This window comes from Aulostomus chinensis, chromosome 15 (assembly GCF_037954235.1).
Source record: "Aulostomus chinensis isolate RoL2024-O1b breed Wild chromosome 15, RoL_Achi_v1.0, whole genome shotgun sequence".
NCBI lineage: Eukaryota > Metazoa > Chordata > Actinopteri > Syngnathiformes > Aulostomidae > Aulostomus > Aulostomus chinensis.
In genome coordinates this window covers 5,224,119-5,249,784 of record NC_141334.1, presented here as the reverse complement: position 1 = coordinate 5,249,784, position 25,666 = coordinate 5,224,119, and the positions used below count along the sequence as shown (strand labels likewise).

The window sequence follows — 25,666 nt, the reverse complement described above, 5'->3', positions numbered from 1 at the left end:
TCCATATTCATATATTCTAGAACTTGATGTAAAGGTGGCAATTCAATTACTTAACTACGTAGTTAACTCTTAAAAATAATGCTCACCAGCATGTGGAGGGATCCTGGAGGCAGCGGCACTTGTCCCGCTCCACTACAGCCACGGACGCAGCACCAGTTTGACATTTTATTGTTATTAGACATGGTACAGTGACATCCGCCATAACATTTCCATTAAAGTAACGATACTAAAAATATTCCATTTTTAAGACGCATTGCTGTCTATCTCCACACAGTCTTTAATGCCATCAACCATTCAGGCTAAACATGTTTGTGGGAGTGCTAGAATCTGCTGCTGCTGCTGGAGATGCTAATAAAAACATGAGACCTGCACTAGAGTAGAGACATGAAGAATAAAATGCACAATTGTGGGCACGAGAGTGTATATTTTCCATTAAAGGTGCCACAAACACATTGAAAGAGCCTTTTTCTGTTCAGAAGATAAAAGCAAGGCTTAATCGTATTATTTATCAGGCTAATACCATAATGTTTTAGTTTTTACCGACACAACTACATCACCGAACTACACCAGACGAGGGACACCTCTGGGTGAACTCTATCCAACACTTGAGGGTTATATAAACATATTCAAAACATAAAAATTGGCCTTCGACCAGTGACGTGTGCGTGAATGCTTGGTTCGGTGAGTTTGGTTTGGTGGCGGTGCCACAGCTTCAGACTGGCTCGACCACGATGGCATTGAGATTAGAAAAACATCAACACTCATCCAAAGGGAAAAAAAAAAAAAAGAAAGAAGGAAAAACAAAGCAAATTACAGAAGAGAAACTACTGCAATGATAAAGCCGGTAAAAAGGAAGCGTGCAGAGGTAGATAAACGTAAAGAGGAGTGATAATAATGGAACGCTATCAAGCTGCGTGCGATGGTCGCGATGAACGTTGGAGTGGTACTGGAGTGTGAACACGATCAGCTGCGATCAGCTTAAGTTTGTTCAGTGGTTTCAAAACTAAAAAAATAAAATAAAAAGGCTTGAGTTGAAAATTGCAACTTTGACCTGAAAAATGAATCCCACAGGTGTGTTTTAGTTGCACGTCAGAAGCTTCTAGTCTGTTCCACAGAGTTTGGAGCCCCACCCCTTAAACAGCCTGGAGTTTTCATCATTTAGGGTTCAGCTTAAACCCGAAATATTCCAAAGAGGTTGGTGTGGCGCTGCAGTGAACAGAGCAGCACGCGGAGCTGCATCATCGTTTTCCCTCATCGATTAATCCCCAAAAATGTCACACTTTTTCTCGGTCGGAACTCTTCAATAGATGAATTTGTGCTGCTTTTTTGTGTCATTTATCAAAGAGGATGAAGAATCTTCAGGTTTGCAACCGTTTGGTGGACTGAAAGGAGAAATTAGTGAAGAGAAATTGTGACATTTTCTAGGTGAAATGATTAATGGGTAACAGTGGCGTGATGAGAGCCGTTACTGTGGTTCATCGGGCGCAGCGTGAACCTGTGTGTGCTGCCGCCGACCCCCACAACCCCAAATCAAGGATGAAACGTCCTCGTGCACGGACGCGTGTCACTCCTCAGAGTAGCTGGAGGCTGCGAGGAGTCAAACCTGCTGTGGAACAGACGTCGGCCACTTCTGACGAACATTTGGTTTTAAACACGGTGAAAAAAGAAAAAAAAAAAGTATCTAGTATCAAAAATAAATCAAGAGAAACAAATGTGTATAAAATAAAAACAACGGTTTCACGGACACTGCAGCGTTCGGTACAGTTTCACCATCGGTCACATTTTTACAACATTAAGACACCAAGTTTAGGATGGAATTGTTGACACATTTTCACCAGGTCAAAATCAACACGGGGAGTTAATGACGCGTTCAAATGTCAAAACAAAGGAATCGAGGAGTGTTTGGTTTGAAGCGTCAAGCCGCTGCGCGCCACCTTCGTTCAATAGAGCTTCAGGAGGAACTAACATCTCCTTTGTGATGGCGTTTGGTTTTCCTCCTCTCATGTTTGGATTCCTTTGTTCTGACTGTCAGCTGCTGATGACAGAAAAAGAGAAAATGCTGCTGTTTGTCGTCAGGGTGAAGCGGAACTGCGGCGTGGTGGCGCCGGTCAGTTTTTCAGCACGGAGTCGTACATCTGGTAGACGTACTGGGAGACCTCCGGGGCCCGACACTTGAGAGACAGCTGGGGAGGCACAGAGAGCACAGAGAACGTCACTGGCATCAGAACCACACAGACACAGCTGCTCTGCTCTGGACCAGAACACATCATTCTGGCTTTCACATATTCTGACAAACTTGAATAAATATACATATTAAATATACAACCCAGAACATAACTCAACACATACATTTAAAAAAAAGGCATTTTGGTAATGGAGAGGCAATTTCATTCATTCTACATTTCTTTATTCATTTCTGTATTTCTACAGTTACTCTCTTCATGTGCTGCTGCACTTCTACATTTATGGAATTTAACCGAAGCAGGTTTGATTTAAAATGTTAGGACCCCCCACCCCCTTATCAAAACACAGATGCAGAAATACATCATGTACATACATGTAGTAATTAAGATGACACAAATGAATGTAAAGATGCAGAAAAGCCTTTTCATTACAAAAAATATATTCATTTTTTATTTACTTACAAATATTGCTATATTTCTGCATGTACTGGCAAATACTTGTGTTGTTGGCTTATGTCTATGTGTTCGTCATCATCTGTAACATGTGGTCATGAGACTCAGACACTCGGTGCATGCGTGCAGCAGCCTGTCACAGCTGTGGGGACACTGGAAACATGTATGTACCGTGTAGTTGGGGTTGCCAGGCTGGATGCGGAGCTCAGCCAAGATCCAGATGCCGTTGGTGAGCTTGAGCGACTGGTAGAGCATGTCCTGACCCTCCACGTTCCTCTTGGCAATGGTGTAGATGTTGTTGTTCTGCAGCTTTCCTGATACTGTGTCTGCAAAACCATAAGTTGAGTTACTGCCCGGTGGAGCCACCAGTGGAACACAAATGAGGATGTGACCGCTAGTGGATCTGTCGTGGCTACACAGCAGGCGCTAACACTACCGCAGGCTTGACTTCAACTCTGCTACCAACAGGGAAGCAACAGTCAACAGGATCTATCGGGACGTTAATGAACCTGTCAGACAACCTTCAGGTTTCAGTAAACCCGACCATGTGTGCTACAACACTGGTCCTGGGTCAGTGGCTGGGACATGGGTTCATTCATGAACATCTTCTAAAAGCAAACATGATCAGGGGTCCGTCAGGTACAGAGGATGAGCAAAGGTGGAGAATCCTGAGAGAGGCATGCGGGTGGAGAGAGAAAACACAGAGAAAATGGTTGTCACGTGATAATTAAAAAAAAAAAAAGATGTTCAAATCCTCTCTGCTCACATATGAAAGGAATATCATGTGGTCAAGTCCTGTAATCATCACCTATGGCAGCAGAGGCCGCTGTTGCCCTCAGTCAGCAAAATGTTGCTTTTACAAGTTTACAAGCTCAGGTTTATCTTTCTTGTTATAACCCTTTGTTCCTCAAGAGGCACCAGTGAGTCGGTGTTACCACGGCTCCGCTGCGCTTCTACTCATTGAGTTACGGTAATGAAGGAGCCGGTTTTGTTGCCTCAGCCACCACCGAGGTTGAGTGTTGCAGCTTTGGGATCTTTTGCAGCACCTCTGCTTGTTGTGTGCTGCCACACTGGATACGCCACGCTTGACTGAGGTCTGGTTTGTGCAGTAAGGAAGGTCTGCTGCTTCTTCCAGTGAATACATGCAAAGGCATTCAACAAATAACCCCGACAAGTCCTGCCCACCAAGAGTCGGCTCAGCTTATTGAAATAAAAAGGAGGTTTTTTTTCTGCTACAGCAGAACAGTAACAGGTTGATGTGGGCAGTGAAGGCATCTTTTGAGCCGATGCATCACGTACCTCACGTAAAACGACTTTAATCGTAGAAGATGAAGACTATTCATCGAGACAGGTAACCCTCCTCACCTGCATTGAGGTGGCACTCCTTTATCTGGTACTGCAGCTCGTTCTCGTTGGGGATGTCCTTCCAGGTAGCCAGGAACACCTGCCGCTCTGGAGACGACACAACAACTCACCTGACTCACCCAAACACTGGATTCTCACTGCTTTAACTGTGGTCCGCATGTTCACACAGCAAAAACCCTCAACTCTGTATGATTCTACGAATCAACAGTGGTGACGACACGAATGGAAATGTTCATGTGTGTGTGTGACGCACCCATTTTGCCATCCTCAACAAAGAATATGTTGAGTGGGATGAGCACGCTGTAGTAGAAGACATCGATGTTGTTCTTCACAGCCACCTGAGCACCAACACAGAGGACAAACGCCTTATCGGATGATGGGGGCTTAAATTGGTTTCACCATCATCTCACTCTAGACGCCAGCAGGGTTACTTTCACTTCCACGTTCCTACATCAATTCTTCCCCTCCACTTAAATCAAACCACAAAGTCAAACTGATTACACATCCGCCGTCATGCCTGTAATGTTCGACCCTTGGCTTAAGTGATGGACCCTTTAATCTAGCGATACTCTGCTTGGTTTTTTCACAACCATGACAAAAAAACCAAGATTCTGACCCACAATCTCAAAAATCAATTACTGGTACAACTTTTCTATCAGATCTTGCCAGAATTTGTTGGTGAAAAAAAGGTGCTAATGGAGCCCATTTTTGGATAAATGTTTATTAGCAATGAATTAACTGCTAATGTCACAAGAAAATGCACATCTAAAAAAAAAAGAGCTAGAAATGGTCAAAAGATTGAGAGGAAAATATTCTTTACTGATGAAAAATAAAATATAATTTGTTAAGATGAAATAATTCAAGGATAAACTGGGATTCTGCTTCAGATTTCGTATCAAGCGAGTGTGAGTTCTCCAGATGAGCAGGTGTGTGGTTACCTGGAGGTTATTAAGCGGGTCCATCTTCATGACGGGCCCGATGGTGTTGACAGGCAAGGAGATGTCAATGCTCTGGCTGGGCATCAGCGGAGTGTGAATGGGCAGAGGACTGGTGGGGATCACCCCGAAACTACAACACACAAACAATCCAGAGTCAGTTCATCCGGAACACACACACACACACACACACACACACACACACACACACACACACACACACACACACACACACACACACACACACACTTGTACTGTGTCGCTCTTGCTACTGTCTAAGAAGCGCGCTTGAGTGTTTTCTGTATTTGCATGTGAATTCTGGAGTGATGTCACAGTGAATGGTTAGAACAAGAGAAAAATGGAGGATCAGTCAATCCAACAGCTCTGGAATGCAAACTTGAAAATAAGTGTCATCGATATGAAAGAAATCTGTATTTTTATGAGTAATCCGAGGTATATGCTGACATGACATCACACGCACCTGTTCTTATTGAACTGGATGGCGAAGTCGGTCATGTGCTGCAGGGCCTTGTTGGTGAAGGTCATGTCCATGTACATGTGGCCCTGGCGTCGAGAGAACGTTCCGGAGATCTCCAGACCCTTGGCTTTCACTGCAGGCAGCCACACCTGATAAGAACGACCAAAAAACATCAACTTCATCAAACGCATGTCTGGAACGCCCTACAGTACCATGGAGTCAGAGCCGGCTTCACCACTGACTTTACTGGGACTGTTCCCTCACCATCATGTTTAAAAGAACAACATGACCCCCACCCCCACCCCCTCATCAAATGAGATTTAAGGAAGGATGCAAGTAATTATCAAACTGGCACCACGCCGTTACTTTTTAGTGAGTGGCGTCGTGTGAACTCACTGCTTTGGGAGCGACGTAGCCTCCGGTGGTGATGGCCATGCCTGTGGACAGGTCAAACAAGTCATTGAGGCCGCTGCTGACGGCCGGAGGTGCTGGTGTAGGTGACGGAGCAAAAGTACTGGGGACAGATGAGGGGATGAAGTTTTGTCCCACCTACAGCGATCATAAAAAAAACAAAAACAAACCCACAGTCTAAAAAGCTATAATTCAACATCACCGGTACTTGAACGACTTGCTATGACAATAAAGTAAGCACACATGCTAAATGTTCACCTGCGTGACAGAAAATGATTAATAGAACCATGTCATTTAGGCTGAATAAAGCCAGAGCCCTTATGACAGAGGAAAGTTAAGAAAAGGTTAAGAAAATCAAATGTAAGCCGGGTGTGTCTTTGCGTGTTTTAGCCCATTATTACAATACTTGGCGTGACAGCCGTTCGAATCATTTGCGTTTGTGTCGGTTTGTCCTGAACTCCAGACTGCTGTCAGTTCTCCTCATCACTGCGCGAGTCAACCCAGAAAACTTGGCTTTTATTCTGATGAACAATCTCACCTTGATGAGAGTAAAATAAACCTGCATGAAGTTCACTGATTGGTTACTTTAACTCATTACTTGACTTTTATTCTTAGCTTTCTGCTAGTTAATTCTTTTGAGTCCCCCATAACCAGGTTTAGAAAATCTTCTAGAGTCCCAAACTAACGCAGCAGGGGAAATCATCTCTGTCAGCTCAGGACACTGACTTGTGAGGGGAAAATACACTTAAAATCTCCTCAAACAATCAAACAATATCAAATCATATTGTCATTTTACCGATTTAAAGCATCAGCCTGGAGCTCATCCCTTGGGAAAACTAAGTGTCCCAATCAGCTTCTTCTGTTTAGGGGGCAAAAGCCTGTTGTGACTAAAACATTCGCTTTAGCGCCTGAAAAATCAAGGCACTTCAATGAATTTCTGCAAATATCAAATAAGAATCCTGATCGATGTATTTTAGTGAATAACGAAGGCGCACCTTGGTCTTCCAATAAAATCAAAGAAAATTGGGTTGCTGTGTTCATCTCATCAAGTCAAATCAAAATGTTTTCATACTAAAAAATAAGAAGAGAGAGAGGAGCAAAACACGCAAAAGGTGCATGAGATCTTCTAACTGAGGCAGTGATAGTGAGACAGGAGCCAGGTTTGGAAACTACAAGAACTTGTCAGTGGGTTAGATTCTGGAAGCATGCAGCATGCAGACGGCCAAACAGAAGGGCGTGACTTACAGCTGGACTTCCCCCAACACCTCCGCCCAGGTCTCCCCCCAGCTACAGGAGAGAGGAGAGGCCCCCAAAGACCGTCACAGACAGACCAAACACAAAGACAGAGACAGAGACGTTCTTAGCAACCGCAGCCCATCAAGAGGAGCCCTCCCTCTCTGGAAACCGGCAGCTCTGACTACACAGCATGTTAAACATTGAAATTCAACTTCAATATCTGGAAAAAAAATTATTGACAAGTCCAGGTATTCCAGCGAGTTGAGAGAAGTGACGAGATGACAACTCAGAACATCGAATACGAGCAGAAGCCTTCTGTTCAGGTTTCAACCAAGTTATTGATGAGTACAAGACAATATATCTTATATAACATATAATATAATAATAATATAAATGTACCAATACTGTGTGGTAGTACACAGTAACCGATACTGAAAGAGCACAAATTAAAATATCATTCAGCAATATAACATGGATCAAGCACACCCCTTTAATATTTCTGGCTTGAATAATAACTTAAATAGCAGCATGATTCATTTAAAACAGTAAAACGAATGTGATGAGATGAAAAAGACTTGAGAAGTGGTGGCCCTCCTGCAGAGTCAGCTGGCTGCTTTCATCTCTAACAGTCAGAATCAGAGGAGGCAAAACAGTAATAGCTGCCTTTTGTACCAAAACATTTATTTATGGATTCAAAAATTAAAATACCGAGCTGGTTCATTGGTCCGTCCTCTATCAGCTGATAGAATGATGTTCCCTTAGATGGGATCGTTCCTTTACAAGCTGACAGGGGCTATGAAACGGGTCAAGTCTAGAGTCCCCCACCTCTGCCTCACTTCTGCTCGAGTGTCTGCAGTCTGACACCAGAAAGTCTTTCTCATTTTCATCTCTAGCAGGGAGGATTTTTTCCCCTGCCTGTCAATATTTATTCACAACGGTGCTGGATATTTTTTCAGCTTATTGTCTCTATTGTACGTGTTCAAGAGAAGCAGCACACAGACACAGATGTAAAAATAGTGCAGAGAGCTGATTGGGTCCGAGATCGTCGACGCAGCAGCAAAAGTAACAGCTGATGATTTTAACACTTTGCGTTTGTAACGAGAGCATCGCCGCGTTCATAAAAACGCTAACGTGTGTGTGTGCTTGCGCTCACCAAGCTGTCCAGGCCCCCTCCTAGAAGGTCCACTGCACCCATCTGCATGGAGGAGACCTGGGGCACATTGACTGGAGGTCCAAGGTCCAGGTTGAGCAGGTCACCCAGCAGGTCACCCTGACTGGGGATGACATGCGGCTGATCCATGGCTGCAGCTGGCCCACTGCTCACGGGGCTCTCACCCGTATCGGTGCTGTCATAGGAGAACAGGGTGAGACCACTTTAGCTGCTGGAAGGAGTTAATATGTTCATCACATATGCAGAGAGAAGGGATTAGTCCTGGAAGACCATGAGAGCTTTTCTGACCGATGACAATCTCAGATGCGTGACCAACCAGCGTCAACCACCGGTGCACTTTTGTCTTTTTTTGATGCAGTGCAAAGCAAAGGCGGCGTTACGCTGTAGTCTGCCTACCCTGGTGGTTTTTTTAATGAAAGCCCATAGTGTTGCTGTGTCTGACCTGCTGTGCTGGACTGGAAGGTGTTTCCGGTGGATTCCATGGCTGCCTTCCACAAAAGCGCTGGGGGGTTTGTGATAGACGGAGGCCAGAGAGCCAATATGGCAGATGAGCTCATCCAGTAAGGTGGGCTCAATCAGGTCGGTCTCCTCTGAGATCAGCGGCTTCTCTGACAACACCACCTCCTTGGCCGTCACCGGGTCAGTGGACAGCAGCCGCCAGTAAATGTAGCCCCTGTCACGCAGGTCAGGGTTGTCAGAGTCCTGCACAAGAGGAGACGAAATCAGCAAATGTAACAGCAACAATATTTATTTTCTTTCTGTCAAATTTATTCCATGTGTGAATAACTGGTGATCGCTAAAAGGAATCCTTTAATGACTAACTGATCAGAAAACTGGGGACAAAGATACAACAAGCACACCTGTGATGAGTGGAGCCTGACCAAACCAGGCCAGAGTAGTTACAGGAATGAGCAGAAGAAACAACAGCAACATCATTCTGCAGTTAATGCATGAGAAATGAAGTAAACCTCCATCAGGAACGCTGTGCATGTCTCACCTGAGTGGCCAGGCTGAGGACCTGCTGCACCAACTCCTGTGTCTCAGATGGCTTCTTAAGGAAGAGCTTGACGATGGCGGTGAGTAGAGTGAGCTGAACCTGGAAGTTAATAAAAAAAAAAAACACCATTGAACTATGGTCATTTACAGTGGTTTCTGAGGACCTCCCTTACATATCAGTGTAAGAGATAGGCATCTGCTACCCTTCATTTCAGAGCATCTGTGCACTCGCAGAACTTGATCGAAACGCCCGGCAGAAAACTGCCAGACCCACCTGGGTGCTTTCATCATGGAAGCCTTCCAGGAAGCTCTCCAGCAGCTCGTCAGCATTGTCGATCCTCTCGGCGTACTCGCCGACAATCCAAATCATGGCAGCGCGAGCGTCGGGCTCATCCAGAGAGTCCAGATTCTCACAGAGCGTGGCGATGATGCTTTCATACCTGAAGAGAACCAACAGCTCACTGGTTAAAGACTTAACACGCGGCTGATAGCTTCGATGCTAAATGGATAAAATACAAATAACTGGGACTTCTGGTCAAATTCAAACTGACGGGACGGGACACCTCATTTGATTCCCATCCCTTCTAGCTACTTCATCTGGTAGCACTAAAGGAACCTCAACACGCTGCTGTTGCTCCAGTGTTGTGAGTGTCCATGCAAACAACTGACCCGTCTTGTCGCGTGTCATCTGTCTACAAGCGTTGGGTCATTTAACACAAGACAGTGTGAACACTATGCAGACCTGATGATGCAACAAAAGTGGCTACTCACTCACTGAGTTGGACCAGAGGAAACACCCGCAAGTGTGAGGGATAACACAATGGACGGAAGTACTCGTTATTCATGATCAGGGGTCAAGGAAACCTACTTGTTGGGGTACTTGCGGAAGATGTCCCTGATGACCACAATAGCTTCCTGAACCACATAGTTGACCTTGGTCTGGATGAGGTCCAGCAGGGTGCTGACGCAGCGTTCGGCTGATTGCTAGTGAGGAACAGGACGCAGGTGTGAGGGATCATCGCCATCACATGAGTAACGCCTTTCACAAGGAAGTTCTTGTTTGCAGGCTTTGAACAGCGGAATTTATTGAACACCAAAGTGAGGGAACACAGCAACACAGCAAGTTGACAACGATAAGAAAGAGAAGGGACAAATAAAATAGCACACAGTCAACACCCAACTTTTGGCATGAGAAATTTAAAAATGGATTTAAAATTCAAACTAAATAACAGAGAATTGAATCTATTATTTTTTTCAAATACATTGTCTCTGCTCCACAATAATCAACATGTCAACACAATTGGAAAGAGATGTACAGAAAAAACAAATCTACATGTCCGACGCAATCCTGGGAGTTTTCAAAGACCCTGATTGTTTGGTCTGAGTGGCCCAGCGGTGCTCTCTGGGAATAAATCCTGATATAAGCCAAGGCGAGGCCATGCAGCACAGTAGAATTTTGTAACAAATTTGATATCAAAGAGGAAATTTGCAAAGGAGATAAATGTGTACTCCATCCTTACACTTTTCACTGTATTGGTGAGTGACGATCATTTCTTACCTCCACTTTAATGGCACAGCGCCCAATGGCTCGTACAGCTTTGCGCACAAAGTCAACATCAACCTCTGTGGCATATTCCTTCAGCTCAGCCAGGACCTGAGAGCGACCGAACACATGAAGGATACAAATATAATACAAAGTACGTGACCCACTTCACTCTTGAAGAAATAAAGACTCTATGGAGCAAAATGATCCCCGTAACAATAAAAGTGCTTAATGTCAGGTACCTGGGCTATGTTCGCCTGAGAGGCCAGACGGATCATGATGTCCAGTTTCTCCAGTTTAACGTAGATCGGATCATTGTACTTGACAAAAAACACTTTGATCTCCTGCTTCAGGATCTCAGGCCTGCACACAAACACACACGTTCTCATATCATATCAATACAAATCATATCATATCATATCATATCATATCCAGAATCCAATATGAAACTCAGAATCACCTTTTCTGGACAATGAGGTTGATGTTCCTCAGAGCCACATACTGAACCTCAGGCTCTCCAGAGAGCAAGGTGACCAGCGGTGGGGATAACTTCTTCAGCAGAGTGTTGTAGTAGTCAGAGTCTTTAGGCAGCAGCTCCAAGAACTTCATCAGCACCTTGACAGCTGACAACACCACTGCAGAGTTGGCGTGAGACAGACGCGGAGTGACACGCTCACAAATGCTTTAGAAATAAAAAACAAAATACAGGAGAGGAGAGAATAAGGAAGATCGATGGGTGATTTCAGACCAAGCAGTTGTAAGACTCCGGTTAAAGGAGCTCATTACCCTCAAGAGCTTTTTAACTGGACCTCATCTGTTATTATGCAGTTTGAGAAATCCTTCTTTGTTAACATAACAAATTACAGTTAAAGAATTAAGTAATAAGTTCTTGTATTACTCTGTCAATCTGTCCACATCTTATAAGTAAGAGTTTAGCATTTGACACATTAATAAATTATAAGATTATCGATTGATCACACCAAAGAGTGCACTGAAGGCATCGCAGCCTAGTTTGCCAGCTCCTTCTGAACCATCCATCCATCCATCCATCCAACCATCCATCCAACCATGTTCTACCGCTTATCATGTTAAGGGTCGCGGGGGGGTGGAGCCTATCCCAGCAGCCTTGAGGGGAGAGGTGTGGTTCACCTTGGACAGGTCACCAGTCCATCACAGGGCCAACACATAGAGACAGACAACCATTCACACTCACAGCCACACCTACGGTCAATTTAGAGTCTGGATTAACCTGGTCCCCTCTTGATGTCTTTGGACTGTGGAGGAAGCTGGAGTACCAGAGAGAACACATAATGTAGGTTCAGGCACATACGGAGAACACAGAAAGATCCTATGCCCAAGCTGAGGATCGAACCCACAACCTTCTTGTTGTGAGGCGACAGTGCTAACCACTGCACCACTGTGCCACCTCCTTCTGAACCATTAACTATTAGAACAATTGTAATAAATGTCATTAAATGTATTGTTTTAAAGTGGAATCAGCAATCAGTGATTGTCTCTTCTCTTTAGAGGCGGCTACCTTTGGGCCTCGCGCTCATCTTTGGGGTTGTAGTTGGACAGGCAGTCCAGGATGAAGATCTGTCCCCACTCTGTGCACTCGTTGAGGGCCGTCAGCAGCTTGTTGATGTTCTGGGGGTTGAGGTCCAGCAGGTTGCTGTTGGGATGAGACTCGCTGATCTCTGACAGGGCAGCGACGGCATTGGCCACGACCTGGGACACGAGGGTGGGCCGTTAAAAGGAAAACTGCGCCATCTGGGTCCTGTACACTTTATTCTATATCTAACTGTTATCATTGCTCACTCCTTTTCCCAGCTGTATTTTTGAGCCGCCGTAACAGCCAAAGCCTGTTGTGGGGTTAATTAAGTTTATCTTATCTGATCCAGAGTTAAACTGCTATGCTGACCAATTGCCTTGGAGAAACCTGGCTGCTTTTGTCTGTAAATGATTTTTGGAGACAACAGGGTGAAGTAGCCAGCGGCTGATGTTAAAACAGGTCCAAACCTCACTTTAACACCAACTAATCCACAAAATAATCCAGTTAACCTCCAGCAAGCCTGTTTTACACTGGATTATGTTGAAAAGATGGCTGCTGATAATGAGACCAAAACTTCTTTCAGCTGTTCTTTCCATGATAATCTTGACATCTAAGTCCATGCATGCAACGACCTCTCCATCATCGGCGTGACACTAACCATGGGATTAGAGTCAGCAATGAGATCTCTCAGGGAGTCCAGGAAGCCCTGGTCCTCCACCATCTGTGCATTGATGTCATGAAGTTTAGCCACGCAAACGGCAGCCGTCTTCCTCACGTAGGGATCCTCGTCCTTCAGGCACTTCCTCAGCGGCTCACACAGGTACTCTGTGATTTTGTCCACCCTGATGCAGCCCATGGTGCGGACAGCCAGGGCCCGGATCAGAGGGTTTGGGTCCTCGCAGTCCTGAAAGGTGGTTGCAGTCCAGGTCAGACAACATTTAATTTGGGAATGTTCTCACAGCAGCCCAAAAACGAAGCTCTGTAACTACGTCAAATCAGTTCTAAGATCTTCACGGGGAAATGTATCACTTTTCTTGTTTGTTTGTTTGTTTTTTTAATTTAAAATGAGCATCCTCAGTCCAGAGTGGCTGAATCTGTGTACATATTTAGATAAATCAGGTTCATCTGGAGTCTTGCCTTGACAAAGCTGTTGACCGCCATGATGGCCATGTCAGGTTGGCTCTTGGCGTAGTTCATCAGGTAGAGGTACACCAACTTCTTCAGCTCCAGGTTGTCGGTCTGCATGCAGTTGACCACATCTGGGAACAAAGAACTGGGAAGAAGAAGACAAACAGCAAGAGGATTTGGTTGATGAATGGAGCTCCGCCTGGATCCAGTTAAGAGCTGCTGTGAAATGGTGGAAAACATCCCAGCAGCCCCCCTCCAGATGTCTTTCTTAGGTCATTTTAGTTGAGTGTTGCTTCAGATGTACTGCTAATTTGAACTAAGGGGAGTTTATCATTCAAGTTCCTCGGAGGTTTAGAGCCAGACTCCTGACTGAATCGTGGTTAGTTGGTCAGGGTCTCGTTCCTTTGGCATAACTGAACAAGTTTCATTGTTTCAATTAACCTTTTCTTGTGAAACTGTGCATTAAAAACATGTTTCTGGATGCGTGTACTTCTACCTACAGCTGGTAGTAACCTTGATTTTGTGCTTACCCATCTCTTTTTCACCACAAGTGACCTCATTTATATATTGCATCAGCTTTTAGGTCAAAACACTGCCATACTACTCCAGGAGAGTAGATTTCAATTAAATTAGGACTCTTCATTTCCCTCAATTTACAGCTATAAGACATCCAGCTATGCACAGGTTCCAAGGTAAACTGACTGTAACAGAGGAGTTACAGCGTCATTTTCTGGGAAGCAACAGAGTTCAAGATCAGAAGATCCCATCACAATAGCAACACATTCAGTTATGGTCAAAACAGACAAAGAGATCAGTGAAGATGAGACCAGTTGACAGCTTATGGAGCCGTCTGGTTTATGTGGGAGTTTAGAGTTTCCACTGTACCTGACATCCTTGCCAACAGTCATGGCAGCGATCACTTTCTTCACGGCCTCTTTTCTCTTCTCCTTCTTCTCATTGTTCAGCTCAGCCTTCAGCTCAAAGATCTCCCCTGCAAGAGGAATCACAATGGGACAATGCAGTACAGGAAGCTAGTTGCTCACCCCAAGGTGAAAAGGAAATTAAAGAGAAGCTGAATGTTTAAATGCTTCAATGAATTCATCACAAATCAATTTATTAAATACCAGTAGTTTTGACACACTTGTTGGATTTATTTTCACACCGTTCACCAGTTCAAAAGTACATCCTCAACTACTCACCTTTTTTGTTAGTGGTAAAGTATTTGGAGTCTGTCATGATTCTGGTCCTTGAAGTCTGTACAAAGATAACACAATCACTTGTCACACCTGCAAAATCTGCGTTCCTGATCCACCTTCAACCACTTCCTCACACTTTCACATACAACGAGAATTTATTTCTTGATCAAAAGTTCAAGCAAATAAAGTCCCTCGGCTGTGTTTGACTTGCTGTGGGACTACGCGGCATGTCGAGGATCAAGCCACTGATACCAATAAAAATATGAAATGAAATCATTTAAGGTGGCATAATCATAAACGGGAAATGGAGATTTTAATCAGGGAAAAGATTCATATCCGCACAGCTCTCAATGCTTCATTGTCTTGCAACACTTTGACCCACACTGATTCTTAGTGTTATGGAAAAGCTTCTCCTCAGTGACTCAGTGCCTCAGGCCTCCATTCTTGATCCTCTGGCCCCAGACCCCGACTCTCTGGCTCACAGGCAAAAAGACACAGCTGAAGCCCGACACAGAATTTCAAGGTTTTATTCAACATTGGAGTCTCCCCGACGCGACTCCTCTCCTTTCTAATGCTTCTATAGATGTCCAGACAACAGGCAGGTCCATGAGAGCTGCAACACAAACACTAACACTCCTGAGCTCAAACCCTGACATTTCTGACTGTATATTTTTGATTTTACTGAAGCATCATCATAAAATGAAGATAGACACACTCCAGTACACAGCTAGCAGTAGGTGAAACATAATACACAAGAATAATGCCCACAGTCGTGTGATAATCAATAACAAGCATCTTAAGACTGACTATCAAATTTCTGGCAGCTCTAATAGTCTGAAACAGAAGCAGCTCAGGCAGAGCTGTGAAGTCACGCAGCCTCATAAAGTGAATATAAAGTGAAAAGGCCTTATTAATTTCAATTCCCCATTTTTGCAAGACTCTCTATCGCTACAGCTGCCTCAGGAGGCAACGAAAGTACTGTTCATCACCACTTCATGACATGAGTTCCGTGAATCTAAGTACACCAGGAGCATAGCAGTGTCACTACTGCAGGGGCAGACTGCAGCGTGTCATCCAGTCTGCAGAGAGGGCGACCGACTGCAATCTTCCGTCTCTTCAGGACCTGTACACCTCGAGGACCCTGAGACGTGCAGGAAAGCTTGTGGCTGATCTCTCCCACCCTGGTCCCAATCTCTTTGGGTCACTTCCCTCTGGCGGGAGGCTGCGGTTCCTCAGGACCAAAACCTCACGCCACAAGAACAGTTTTTCTCTGCTACCAACCTTATCAACAAGGCCTGGACCCCCCTGACCCTCTTCACACGCCACCTCTGCCTCTACACATTGGCATTACATCCATAACCCTATGTGTTACCTTAACGCTCAGCTTGGACTCTGGGTGAATATATTTATATTTCTTTAATATATATTTTTCCCAACTCTTCATGCAACAATAACACGACAACAAATTCTTCCTGTGTGTAAAATCATACTTTGCAATAAAGCTTTTTTCTGATTCTGATTCAGTGGAAAATTGCTTCCTAGAGAGATGCTTTACTATCAAGCTGTTCCATGGACCAATTTGGGTTGTGCCAGGAGAACATTTGCTGCCAGAGTGCACAGTGCCTGCCCGCTGGTGGAGGGTAGGCCGGGGGCAGTGTTCATCCTTTGGACTGGGTGTAGACCAAGCCTGTTATGGACCAGTGTGTGCTTCCATATGGCCCAAATTTGGCACGACAAATCAAATTGTATCGCATTGGGGGATGAAGACTGAGAGCCAGCAAGGCTAGCAAGCAAGGCTCTCGTCACCGCAAATCAGAAAATATGCTCTTGTGGAAGAGTGAGTGATTCCGCATGGCCCAGTTCCAAAATGCTGGAGGAGGAGATGTAGCAACAGCCCGCCCGTGATTTTGCAATCACAAGGGTGCGGCGTTCGTGCACAACACACTTTTAGCAACATGAATGTAAACAATAAATGGTTGGGCTATAGACAACTGTTTAATCTACAGGATCTACACGACAAATTCACATTACACACAGATAAACGGGCTTTTGGACATCAATACTATTGTAATACCTTCATAATTACTAAAGTCTGTTCACAGTCGAAATTTATTGATGTTATATTTGGATAAATGTTACGTTTTTCTTATTGGAAATACTGGCTAGTTCGCGTTGCAACATCTCATTTCAGCACGAAGTGTAAATTGCCTAACCTTATCTCCATGGCTTTAACCTGACCAGTAACTTAGCGGCTAATGCTACACCGCTATTATATTCTCATTCGCATCATTGTTGTATTTTCACACTAATAAACAGCCAACAGTCATCTTGACATAATCAACAATGTTTCTGAGACAGTTTTTATGTTTTGTTTTGTGTTTTTTTTTTTATTATTGTGAGAATGAACCCTAACCACAGCAGTTTCACTTTGCTAACGCCAGCTCGCTGTATGCTAGCTGTATGCATCAGCTCAGGGATCGGAGCTAGTGCTACCTCAGAACTGGCGATTCCAGCAAGCTAATAGCCTCATACTGACATTACAACCCGAACAAAACGCAAGGCCACCAGTACCACTTCTTTCAATCGGTTCGACCTGTAACGTCAAAGCATTAAAAACTGACATCTGAAGCAGAGAAGTGGCCACCGGCCCAGCTTCCACTGCTATGACAGATAACGTCGCACACAGTCACAATCACACACAAATTAGCAACCGCACCGCAGAAATAGGAAACTGTAAAACGTTCCAATTACCTGATTGAGAGTAAGAAAAGGGGGAAATGATACAGTGTAGGAGCAAGACGAAGGTTGGTCCCCTTGCCTGGTTCGAGGAAGATGGAGAATCTGGAGTGTGATGAGACGTTCACGGACAACTTCCCTGTTGAGGTAGGATGGGGGTACTGCCGGGATGCTGTGATGCCCCCATCATATTTCACTTTTCAGCTGCTTTATAAACGGATGATATTAAGCTACACTTCGTTTAATGTGTGTCTGATAATAGTTTGTGGCAGAATCAACGTAAATTAACTTGTATATAAGACGCGGCAGGACCGCCAAAAGCCGGTGACATCCATTATCGACCTCATGAGGAAGATGAAGACGAGTCGATCCTTTCCTTGTTAAAGGTTTTTATAGCAATCGATGAGTTCAGGTACTTAAACTGCTTCCGCTTAATTTCGCGTGTGACATAAATAATCCCCTGCGATGAATCTAAATGGAGATGGAGATAATTTAATGGATCTCATGCAGTCGGTTTAATCATACAGTTTCCCAGAGTCTTGAACGCAGCATGAGAGGCTAGGCAGGAATCGAAGAGAAGACAAAGATTCAGCCTACTGGGGGAAGAAGTGTACTATATTATCAAAAATTAACTGTAAAAAACTGCATAAATATCAGCAGCAAGAAAGAAATATAATTAATCATGCATAAGGAAAGCACACCTGTGAAAGTGTTTGACACTATTAAGTATTTCATGAAAAAACAAACGATAAGAAGTGTTCAAAAAGAGAATTTATTTCATTGTACAAATGACTTGTAATAAAAAATGCTCCCCCCCCCAAAAAAAAGTTTAAAATCACTTGGGTCTTAATAAATACAAACTCAACAAACACGACCTTCAGGCTCAGGCCCTAATTAAAGCTGCAAGCAGCGTTGTTAGGGCCTGAGCCTCCTCGCGCCCGCGGCCGGGTGCCAGGAGCCGTCCCCAATCCAACTGTGTATCAGGCAAATCCGTGGGCCTTGTAGTTTTGGACACTGGTTCTCAAATGGGGGTACGTGTACCCCTGCGGGTACGTGGAAATACTCCAGGGGGTACGTGAAAGCTTTACAAAAAATATTTATTTAAAAAAAAAAACGTTTGATAAAATACAAATGTATGTTCATATACTGAATTTTATATTCAGTATTCAATTTTAATGTCCTTAAAAAACAGTCAACATTTGATTTCGTGTCCAATTTGTGTTTTTAGCGTTTACCTGTATCAAGCAAACTTAATAGGGTCTTCGCCTGAAGTACCTTCTGGCTCAGGCCCTAATAATATTTCCTGAAGTTGGGACACACGTACCATATTGTGCACACAATGGCTTTTTTTGTCACAAAGCCTAGCAACATGTTTTTTTGCGCTGTGTGTGTGGATCCCAAGAAGAAGAATCAATGGGGATCCTGATAAACGATAAACTTGTCATTATAACTGGACGGGTAATCTGTTGACTGAAGCTGATCCAGCGGTGAGCGATTCGAATCAGCCTGAGACCTTTGCACAGTTGGCTGACTCTCCTCATAAAAGCAAACCCTTCTTGCGGTAACATTTACTGACAAAAGGACCCAAATCAGGGCCTTAGCTCCTGTTAGTCAATGGCAAAGGACTGGCAGAAAAAGAATGTTATAAAAATGTCCTTATAAGAATTTACATGATGACAAATATGGTTCAGGGACTTGAATTAAGCTCATGAAAACACATGATCCAAACCTACGTTGTTTTAAATCTATTTTCTTTAACTTAAGAATGGACAAACTACGAAGGTGCACCTGCTTTTTTTTAAATTCCATATGATCTAATTAATTCATATTTTACCACAGTGACTATCTTTCCCAGTATGCTAGCTATTTTTCACAAAAGGATAAATTAGGAAAATATCTTCTACTGTGAGTTCAATCTCACCAGGACCGTACATGGCACTTGTTTTTTTGTTGTTGTTTTTTTAGCAAAACTGTACTTTATTTAAAATAGCGAATGTTACAGGCTCATAATGTCACTGCAGAGCAGCAGAGCAGAGTGTGCTCAAGGCTGCCTGGGGGACTTTGCAGAATAGCAGTCCCGTGCTGGCTTTCACATCTTTAGAGAGGATTCCATTTGTTCAGAGATGGTGTTGATGAGGTCTCTGGGAAGGCCTTTACTGGCCTCCTGCATTCTCCCTCTGGCCCTCTGGAAGGCCTCTGACAGAAGAAAACAAGACACAGAGAGAAATTGTTGCACTGAACTTACAAACGGACAAACATACTTAAGTTACGAGATGATGACCAACTTTTCTCAATGGTTCTACGTTCAGTATCGCCCTTTACCCTGCAGCCTTCAGACGTGTTTACACCAAATCGCTTCACTTGCTGCTGCTGTTTTCTCTGTTATATTTCTTGTCATTTTATCAGGAGAAAAAAATAGCTTTGTATTTGGCGTGAACACAACTCCTGGCTCCAAGCTGAAGACAAGTTGATCGTTCATTAAACTTCGCCTTCACATGCAGGGAATCTATTCACCCAGGATGCTGCAGACAGCTCCTTGCTGACTGAATCCTCCCAACTGGTCGAACACTTTCTGCCTCCTCTTCTTCAGCTGGGTGGCATCAACGAAGGCCCTGCAACAAACACAGCACTAACACACTGAAGCACACACACACACACAGCTACTCATGAAACATTGAACACAAAGAGGCTTGCAACGACTTAGAGCCCATGATGACGTTCTCTAGGCATGTGGCATCCTTCTATGACTGTGTTTACAGATCTGAATTCCATTAGGAACAGGACAGATACAACAAACATTATAACAGAATTAAATAATTGTAGGCCTCCAGATATTCTGTACAACTCAAAGACATATCAGTGGAATGCCGTGTGACATTAATGAACAATGTTTGCTGCTCTTGGCGAAAGTGAGCCTGGAAGCAAACTGGACCAAATGAAAAATTTAGATGTGATGGAACTTCTCCGATGAACTGCACTGATTCCCAAAAACTGGGGCAGTGAAAGCCACCTAGCTTCAACATGGCTGTATTCTCCACTACTTGCCTGGCTTGCTGGATGCAGTAAATGTTGAAGGTGACACTTCCTGAGGTTTCAGTGCAAAAGCCAAAGCGGCTTAGCCGGTCTCCCTGTCGTCAGGTTTGAAAAACAGATTCCCATTCATCAGTATCCTTATTAACACAGCATAAACTGTCAATAACAAACACGCAGCTATTCAAATATTCACATTAACAGCTTTGCAAACACATCAAGGGGAATTATACGAAACATGTTCAGGCCTCAATAATACAAGAAATGTATTTTCATGACAATCATATAATCTGAACCCCCCAAAAACACCATTTTATATCCAGGGTGATATTGAAGTCGTGATCCAACTTTAATTTGTGTTTAAAACTATGAGATGGTAGGCTTCCCCTCAGGCTAGGTTTTTACATACTTTAGTTTCACCAAGTTTCAAAGCTCAAAAATGTAATGTAACAATGTAAATCCTTTCACTTCCATTCACTGGACCTCCCCTGTCGCTGTTTGGAGCCTTGCACTGTTAAAAGCTCTACAGTAAAGCGATGATGCAGCTGATAAAGGAGGAATTCATGGATCAAAAGCAGCATTTATGAAGGAGAGGTGTGTTTGTGTCTACCCGGTCCCCAAGCATCATGAGTCATAAAATAAAAATCCAAAAACAAGCCAAAGTCTTATGCTCTATCAGTTGAGTTCGTTTTTGCAGTATTGCTTTCCTCTCTTCACTTTTTAGTAGTCATAGAAAAATCGGATTTGTTGAAATTCTATCCTCAGAGCTTTGAGTCTACCTTGAAGGTTCCCGGTATCCTGATGTAGCTCAGGTCTTCAAGCTCTGGAGAACCTCCAACGAAGAAGCGCCTGAGAGCCGAGACTGTCCCCTCCTGAAGGGGTCTCCATGTCTGACATGTCATTGTGTGTTTGCCTGGCACATGCAAAGATGACACCAAGAAACCGTATAACATGAGCATCAACTGGGACTCAAGGATGGACTGAAAAGGTTTTGGTGGTCAAAGATAAATCTCAAGGTCACTGCGACGGGTGCATTCCACTGAGGCACACAACCACAGGACAGTATTTTCCTGTTCAATCAAAAATGCGGAACTTTTCTTTGGTTCCAGCTTCTCTAATGTGATGAATTATAACTTTAGACGCTTCTTGGAAAAAAATATTTACCAATGATTTGAAAAAAAAAATACTCATCAGATTAGCCAAAAACTAACTGACAGCAGCTCTGATTCTGATCTTAGCAGTTTCATGGAACACACAGCATACCAGGCATGGCAGGAAACAGCAGATAGCCATAGCCTTCAGTTCGATATCTCTGCCAGGAGTCCAGGGAAAGAACCTTGAAATACAGCACTGGCCACTGGAGGACTGATTCTGAAATGAAGAGAGAGCTGACGCATTGATGTGATCTCTAATAGAAAGAAAAACACTGCAGCTTTGCATGAAACTCATGCTTCAAACACAAGATCCCAAGTCTGACACTGACCCTCACTCTCTTTTTCAGTGGTGTAGAAAGCCTCGAAGCTGAAGGGGAAACTGAAGAAAGCAACATTCTCCTGTTGGCAGGAAGATTGATGAAAGTTTACCAACTCTCTGTGGTCCTCCCCTGAATTTACCCACCAGCTGTTTTAATACACACAAACCTTTCCTAACGTTCTGGTCTGACAGGTCTGGGTAACCCCTGAGTGGGACTGGTGTGGTAACGTTGCACTAAACCAGTCTGAAACACACAAGAACACAAGTTCAACTCATAGACAGAGACAACTAATAATATTATTTATTTCTTTAAAGTCATAATTTCATTACATTTCCGATGCTGTGTTCATGTAACACATCAATCTGTGAGCGTGACTTACTGTTCGGCAGCTCCATGAGGAAGTGGATGTATAAGTTATCGTATTCAAATCCTTTGGCTGAGACTGCACAGAGAGGAGGATGGATTTACATTTGAATTAAAAATCATGTAGAAAAACGTAGAGAAATAATGAGCTGAGATTTACTCACCGATCTCTCCATTCATCAGATAACGCAGAATACCTGCAGGAGGCTGGAAGACAAATATACAGTCAAAGTGAAAGACCACCATCAAAAGTGTCAGAAAGATGAACATGTTCGAGTCCGGAGTTACAACGTCTGGCAAACCCACCATTTCAAAGTCCTGTCCAACCAGGCTATTCAAGTACTCCTTGTGCCTCGTGTACAGCTGGAAGCAGAGTAAAGTGACAGGCCATTATCCTGCCCTTTCACAGCAATCTCAACTGCACTGTGGTTCCTGGGGAAGAAAGATGGACTCACATCTTTGTACATGTTCTGCTCTCTGTCCCTCTCCTCTGGCTTCATGGCTGGAGAGACATTCTCCACAGTAAGACGCCAAACTTCTCTCTTGTCCCCCTCAGTTACAATCCTGCACAACAGCACACAAAGCAAAACTGGTTCAGTCCAAAAGACAAATTCTGAAGGCTGTGGAGCCTGATTTGATTCAGTGTAGAATTCTGCTCAGCCTTGCAATGTTTTATTACCAGTTTAATATCCTATCCATCCTTCTGTTCCTTTTGCACCTTTTCTTAAATAAAGTGAACCTACTCTTCAGTTCTGCTGCGTTCATTCAACATGACAGGTCATCCATCACATATATGTCACAATACTTAAGTCTGGACTGGAGTGGTGGATAAGAAGTTCTCCTTAGTTGCAGTTTGTTATGAAACGTGTCAGAATGACCCTGGACCAGTAAACAGGGGGCCCAGGACAGTGAACTTGCCTGTAGGGGTCTTTGCTTTTGTTGAAGTCAGGTTTGACAATGATTGTTCCGTTACCATCTGTTTTTACGGTTAACAACAAACATTCATTCTCTTTCAGGCCCAACCTGAGAAAGCAAACACACGGAGAAAAGGTCACAACTGAGTTAAACGTCACCAGTTGGAAACCTGCTAAGAGCTGAAAGCAGGATCATAATGGCGGTTATGGTCTTACCTTCCAGGTGGACCCAGGTCCCCCATGATATGCATGGTCTGCATGGCATTGTTCACCACGTGACTGTTCCTCACAAACTCCTCTGTGGGCTCCCAGTTGATGATCTTTGATTTGTGGATACTACAGTCCCTGGGAAACACACATGTGACTGTCTAACAAATACTCAGTGCTCAGATTTTTGTCATTGAGATTAATCATCTCAGTTTCTCATGAGTGTGGAGTTTCATTTAGAGAAACTTGACATGGAGGACAACCTGGTCCATCACTCATCAGAAACAGGGAGGTTGCACCTACATGGTACGTCTGTCCTGCCGTCTGTGTTTCATGCTGGCCATTCTTGCAGCTAGGAAGGTGGGGCTGGTTTTGGTTGTGTTCAGTAAGTCAGCGTTGTGCTGTTTTCGGGATCAAAAACAACAAATTACAAACAGAGTTGCAGGTCTGAGTTGCAGCACTGCAGTTCAACATTCATTTTCACAAATAAATGCTGTGCTGGCATATAATCCAACACAATATCCTCAGACAGCTGGTGCTAAGCTTGTGTTACATCAACCCAAATGTAGCTCAGGCTCCCACCAGTGAGAGACTCACTAGGGGGGAGGCTAAGCACTCTGGTGCAGATGCTTGAACTGGTGTCCCTCAAGACTTTCTGAACTGGGTTTCTATCTACCGAACTGGCCAGCGTTCTCCCCAGTTTTGAGCTGAAGCTTTGCATCACCAAAGGGGGGCGTAACACAGAGCATCTTATCATCAGCCTCAGGTGCTGGGGCAAAATTAGCATCTTCTATGCGATACATCAGTGTTTAGTCTCATCGGGAGCAGTCCTGTCTCTTTCAAGGTTTACCTCAGACATTTATGTGTTTTTGAAGCCAAACTACAAAATCGTGATGAAAATTTTGAAACAGTATTGTTGATATTGGAAACCTACCTGTTGATTGAACGGGAGACAGTTGGTGTAGCGGTCATGATCTGTGTATGTGAAAATTCTGTGATTTCGTCTGCCCTTGGCTCTGTTCAGGGCTGAGACCTCTTTGTGGTACTGCCGGTCCAAAGGGGTCTGACACGCCGCCTCATTCTGGAAGAGCTCAATTTCATACTGGAACCACAGACAGATGTGCACTGTAAGGTAAACCACTTGCAGCGATGTCAAGTATATTAAAATTCATTTAGGAGGCTAAGTTTTACCTGACTAAAAAGTTTCTCCTGCCAGCCAACAACTAGCTCCTCCTCATTATCACCTAGTGACAGAGAAACCGAAATGTTATGTAGGAAGCATATAGAAAGGAAATGCTTGTGTGGACATAACGCCTCTTCCATCTCTCTACCCATTCTGGTGTTCCAAGGTTGAATATGATGAGCACACTATATGCCGCCTGGAGTAGTACCACTACCTGTCTGGCCTTGTGGGGTCAGGGTTTTCAGTTCAATGTCTCCTCTGTCTTGCTGGGACAAAACTTGCTGCTGGAGGTGCTGGGAGAGGGCTGCTGTGGAGGTCACCCGTTCTATACGCACCCTGCGATGAGACACAAATTGGACACATGTTGACATTAAATGTCCCGAAGCCGGGAAAGTCCACATCACGAGAGGCATACGAGGTGTTGCTGCTGCTCCCTCCAACCCGATGGATGATGGCATCGTGACAACCCAACACTTAAATCCGTAGCTAAGCTCACATCAAAGTTAATTACTTACCTTATTTTCAGGTTTTTTACGGCATCACGAGACCGGTACACGGCTTCTCCGGTATCTGTGTTCCACCAGTCTGCCATGATTTATTTAGCTAATAAACATCAGCCAAATGCTAACGATTAGCTAACAAGCATTCGGTAGCTAGAGACAGCTAACCTGTTTCCTTTACCGCTGTTCGTCTTTTACATTTTCACGAGTTCTCTTTACAATCGTTAATTATAAGACGCAAAAAGACGGTTATGAGAAGTTTACGAGGTCCCAGGCGAGCGCAGCAACGCACGGAAATAAATGGGTAGTTGTCGTTTCCATAGAGATCAGTAGGCATTCTTCTTCGTGAGCGCAACATCATAAGATTACATCATTATTACCGCCATCTACTGGATGACAGAGTGACAAATTACAACAGAAAAATAATAAAAACGCTGACCTTCTCACCGTGACCTATTTTTTTAATGCGGATTTTTAATCAATTACATGATTTAAACATCAGCTGATGTGCAATAAAATGGAGCAGTTGAATAACATGACTCTGCCTGCACTTTTATTGACATTCAACATCAGTGGTACCAAACAACTGGCTAAAACAGAATCCCCCTTTAT

General features: G+C 43.9%; 2 protein-coding genes across 4 annotated transcripts; both read right to left on the bottom strand.

The window, feature by feature from the left end:
* Nucleotides 1-152: 152 nt before the first annotated feature.
* LOC147248402 (AP-2 complex subunit beta) lies at nucleotides 153-17,553 on the bottom strand. 3 transcript variants are annotated; one of them, XM_086226391.1, is made up of 22 exons: nucleotides 17,399-17,552; nucleotides 14,651-14,705; nucleotides 14,337-14,442; nucleotides 13,461-13,596; nucleotides 12,982-13,227; nucleotides 12,309-12,499; nucleotides 11,232-11,453; nucleotides 11,014-11,134; nucleotides 10,787-10,882; nucleotides 10,097-10,212; nucleotides 9,503-9,668; nucleotides 9,230-9,328; nucleotides 8,675-8,934; nucleotides 8,215-8,407; nucleotides 7,071-7,112; nucleotides 5,811-5,963; nucleotides 5,418-5,563; nucleotides 4,940-5,069; nucleotides 4,255-4,339; nucleotides 4,002-4,088; nucleotides 2,808-2,962; nucleotides 153-2,183 (listed from the first exon to the last, which is right to left on the bottom strand). In XM_086226391.1, exons 2-22 carry the CDS (start codon nucleotides 14,685-14,687, stop codon nucleotides 2,109-2,111), a joined length of 2,862 nt encoding a protein of 953 aa, XP_086082517.1. In that variant the 5' UTR covers nucleotides 14,688-14,705; nucleotides 17,399-17,552; the 3' UTR covers nucleotides 153-2,108. The 3 variants fall into 3 exon arrangements, with proteins under 3 accessions (XP_086082517.1, XP_086082518.1, XP_086082519.1); XM_086226392.1 differs by lacking the exon at nucleotides 7,071-7,112; XM_086226393.1 differs by lacking the exons at nucleotides 153-2,183; nucleotides 2,808-2,962 and adding an exon at nucleotides 3,010-3,304 and having other exon boundaries at nucleotides 17,399-17,553.
* A 643-nt stretch (nucleotides 17,554-18,196) lies between these two features.
* Nucleotides 18,197-25,399, bottom strand: mks1 (MKS transition zone complex subunit 1). Its single transcript, XM_086226144.1, has 18 exons — nucleotides 25,070-25,399; nucleotides 24,769-24,890; nucleotides 24,563-24,615; nucleotides 24,306-24,473; nucleotides 23,675-23,772; nucleotides 23,381-23,509; nucleotides 23,169-23,273; nucleotides 22,706-22,814; nucleotides 22,557-22,613; nucleotides 22,415-22,457; nucleotides 22,267-22,329; nucleotides 22,054-22,130; nucleotides 21,897-21,966; nucleotides 21,677-21,784; nucleotides 21,193-21,326; nucleotides 20,429-20,511; nucleotides 19,898-19,995; nucleotides 18,197-19,579 (listed from the first exon to the last, which is right to left on the bottom strand). The coding sequence occupies exons 1-18, from the start codon at nucleotides 25,144-25,146 to the stop codon at nucleotides 19,473-19,475; spliced, it is 1,701 nt and encodes a 566-aa protein (XP_086082270.1). The 5' UTR covers nucleotides 25,147-25,399; the 3' UTR covers nucleotides 18,197-19,472.
* Nucleotides 25,400-25,666: the final 267 nt, after the last annotated feature.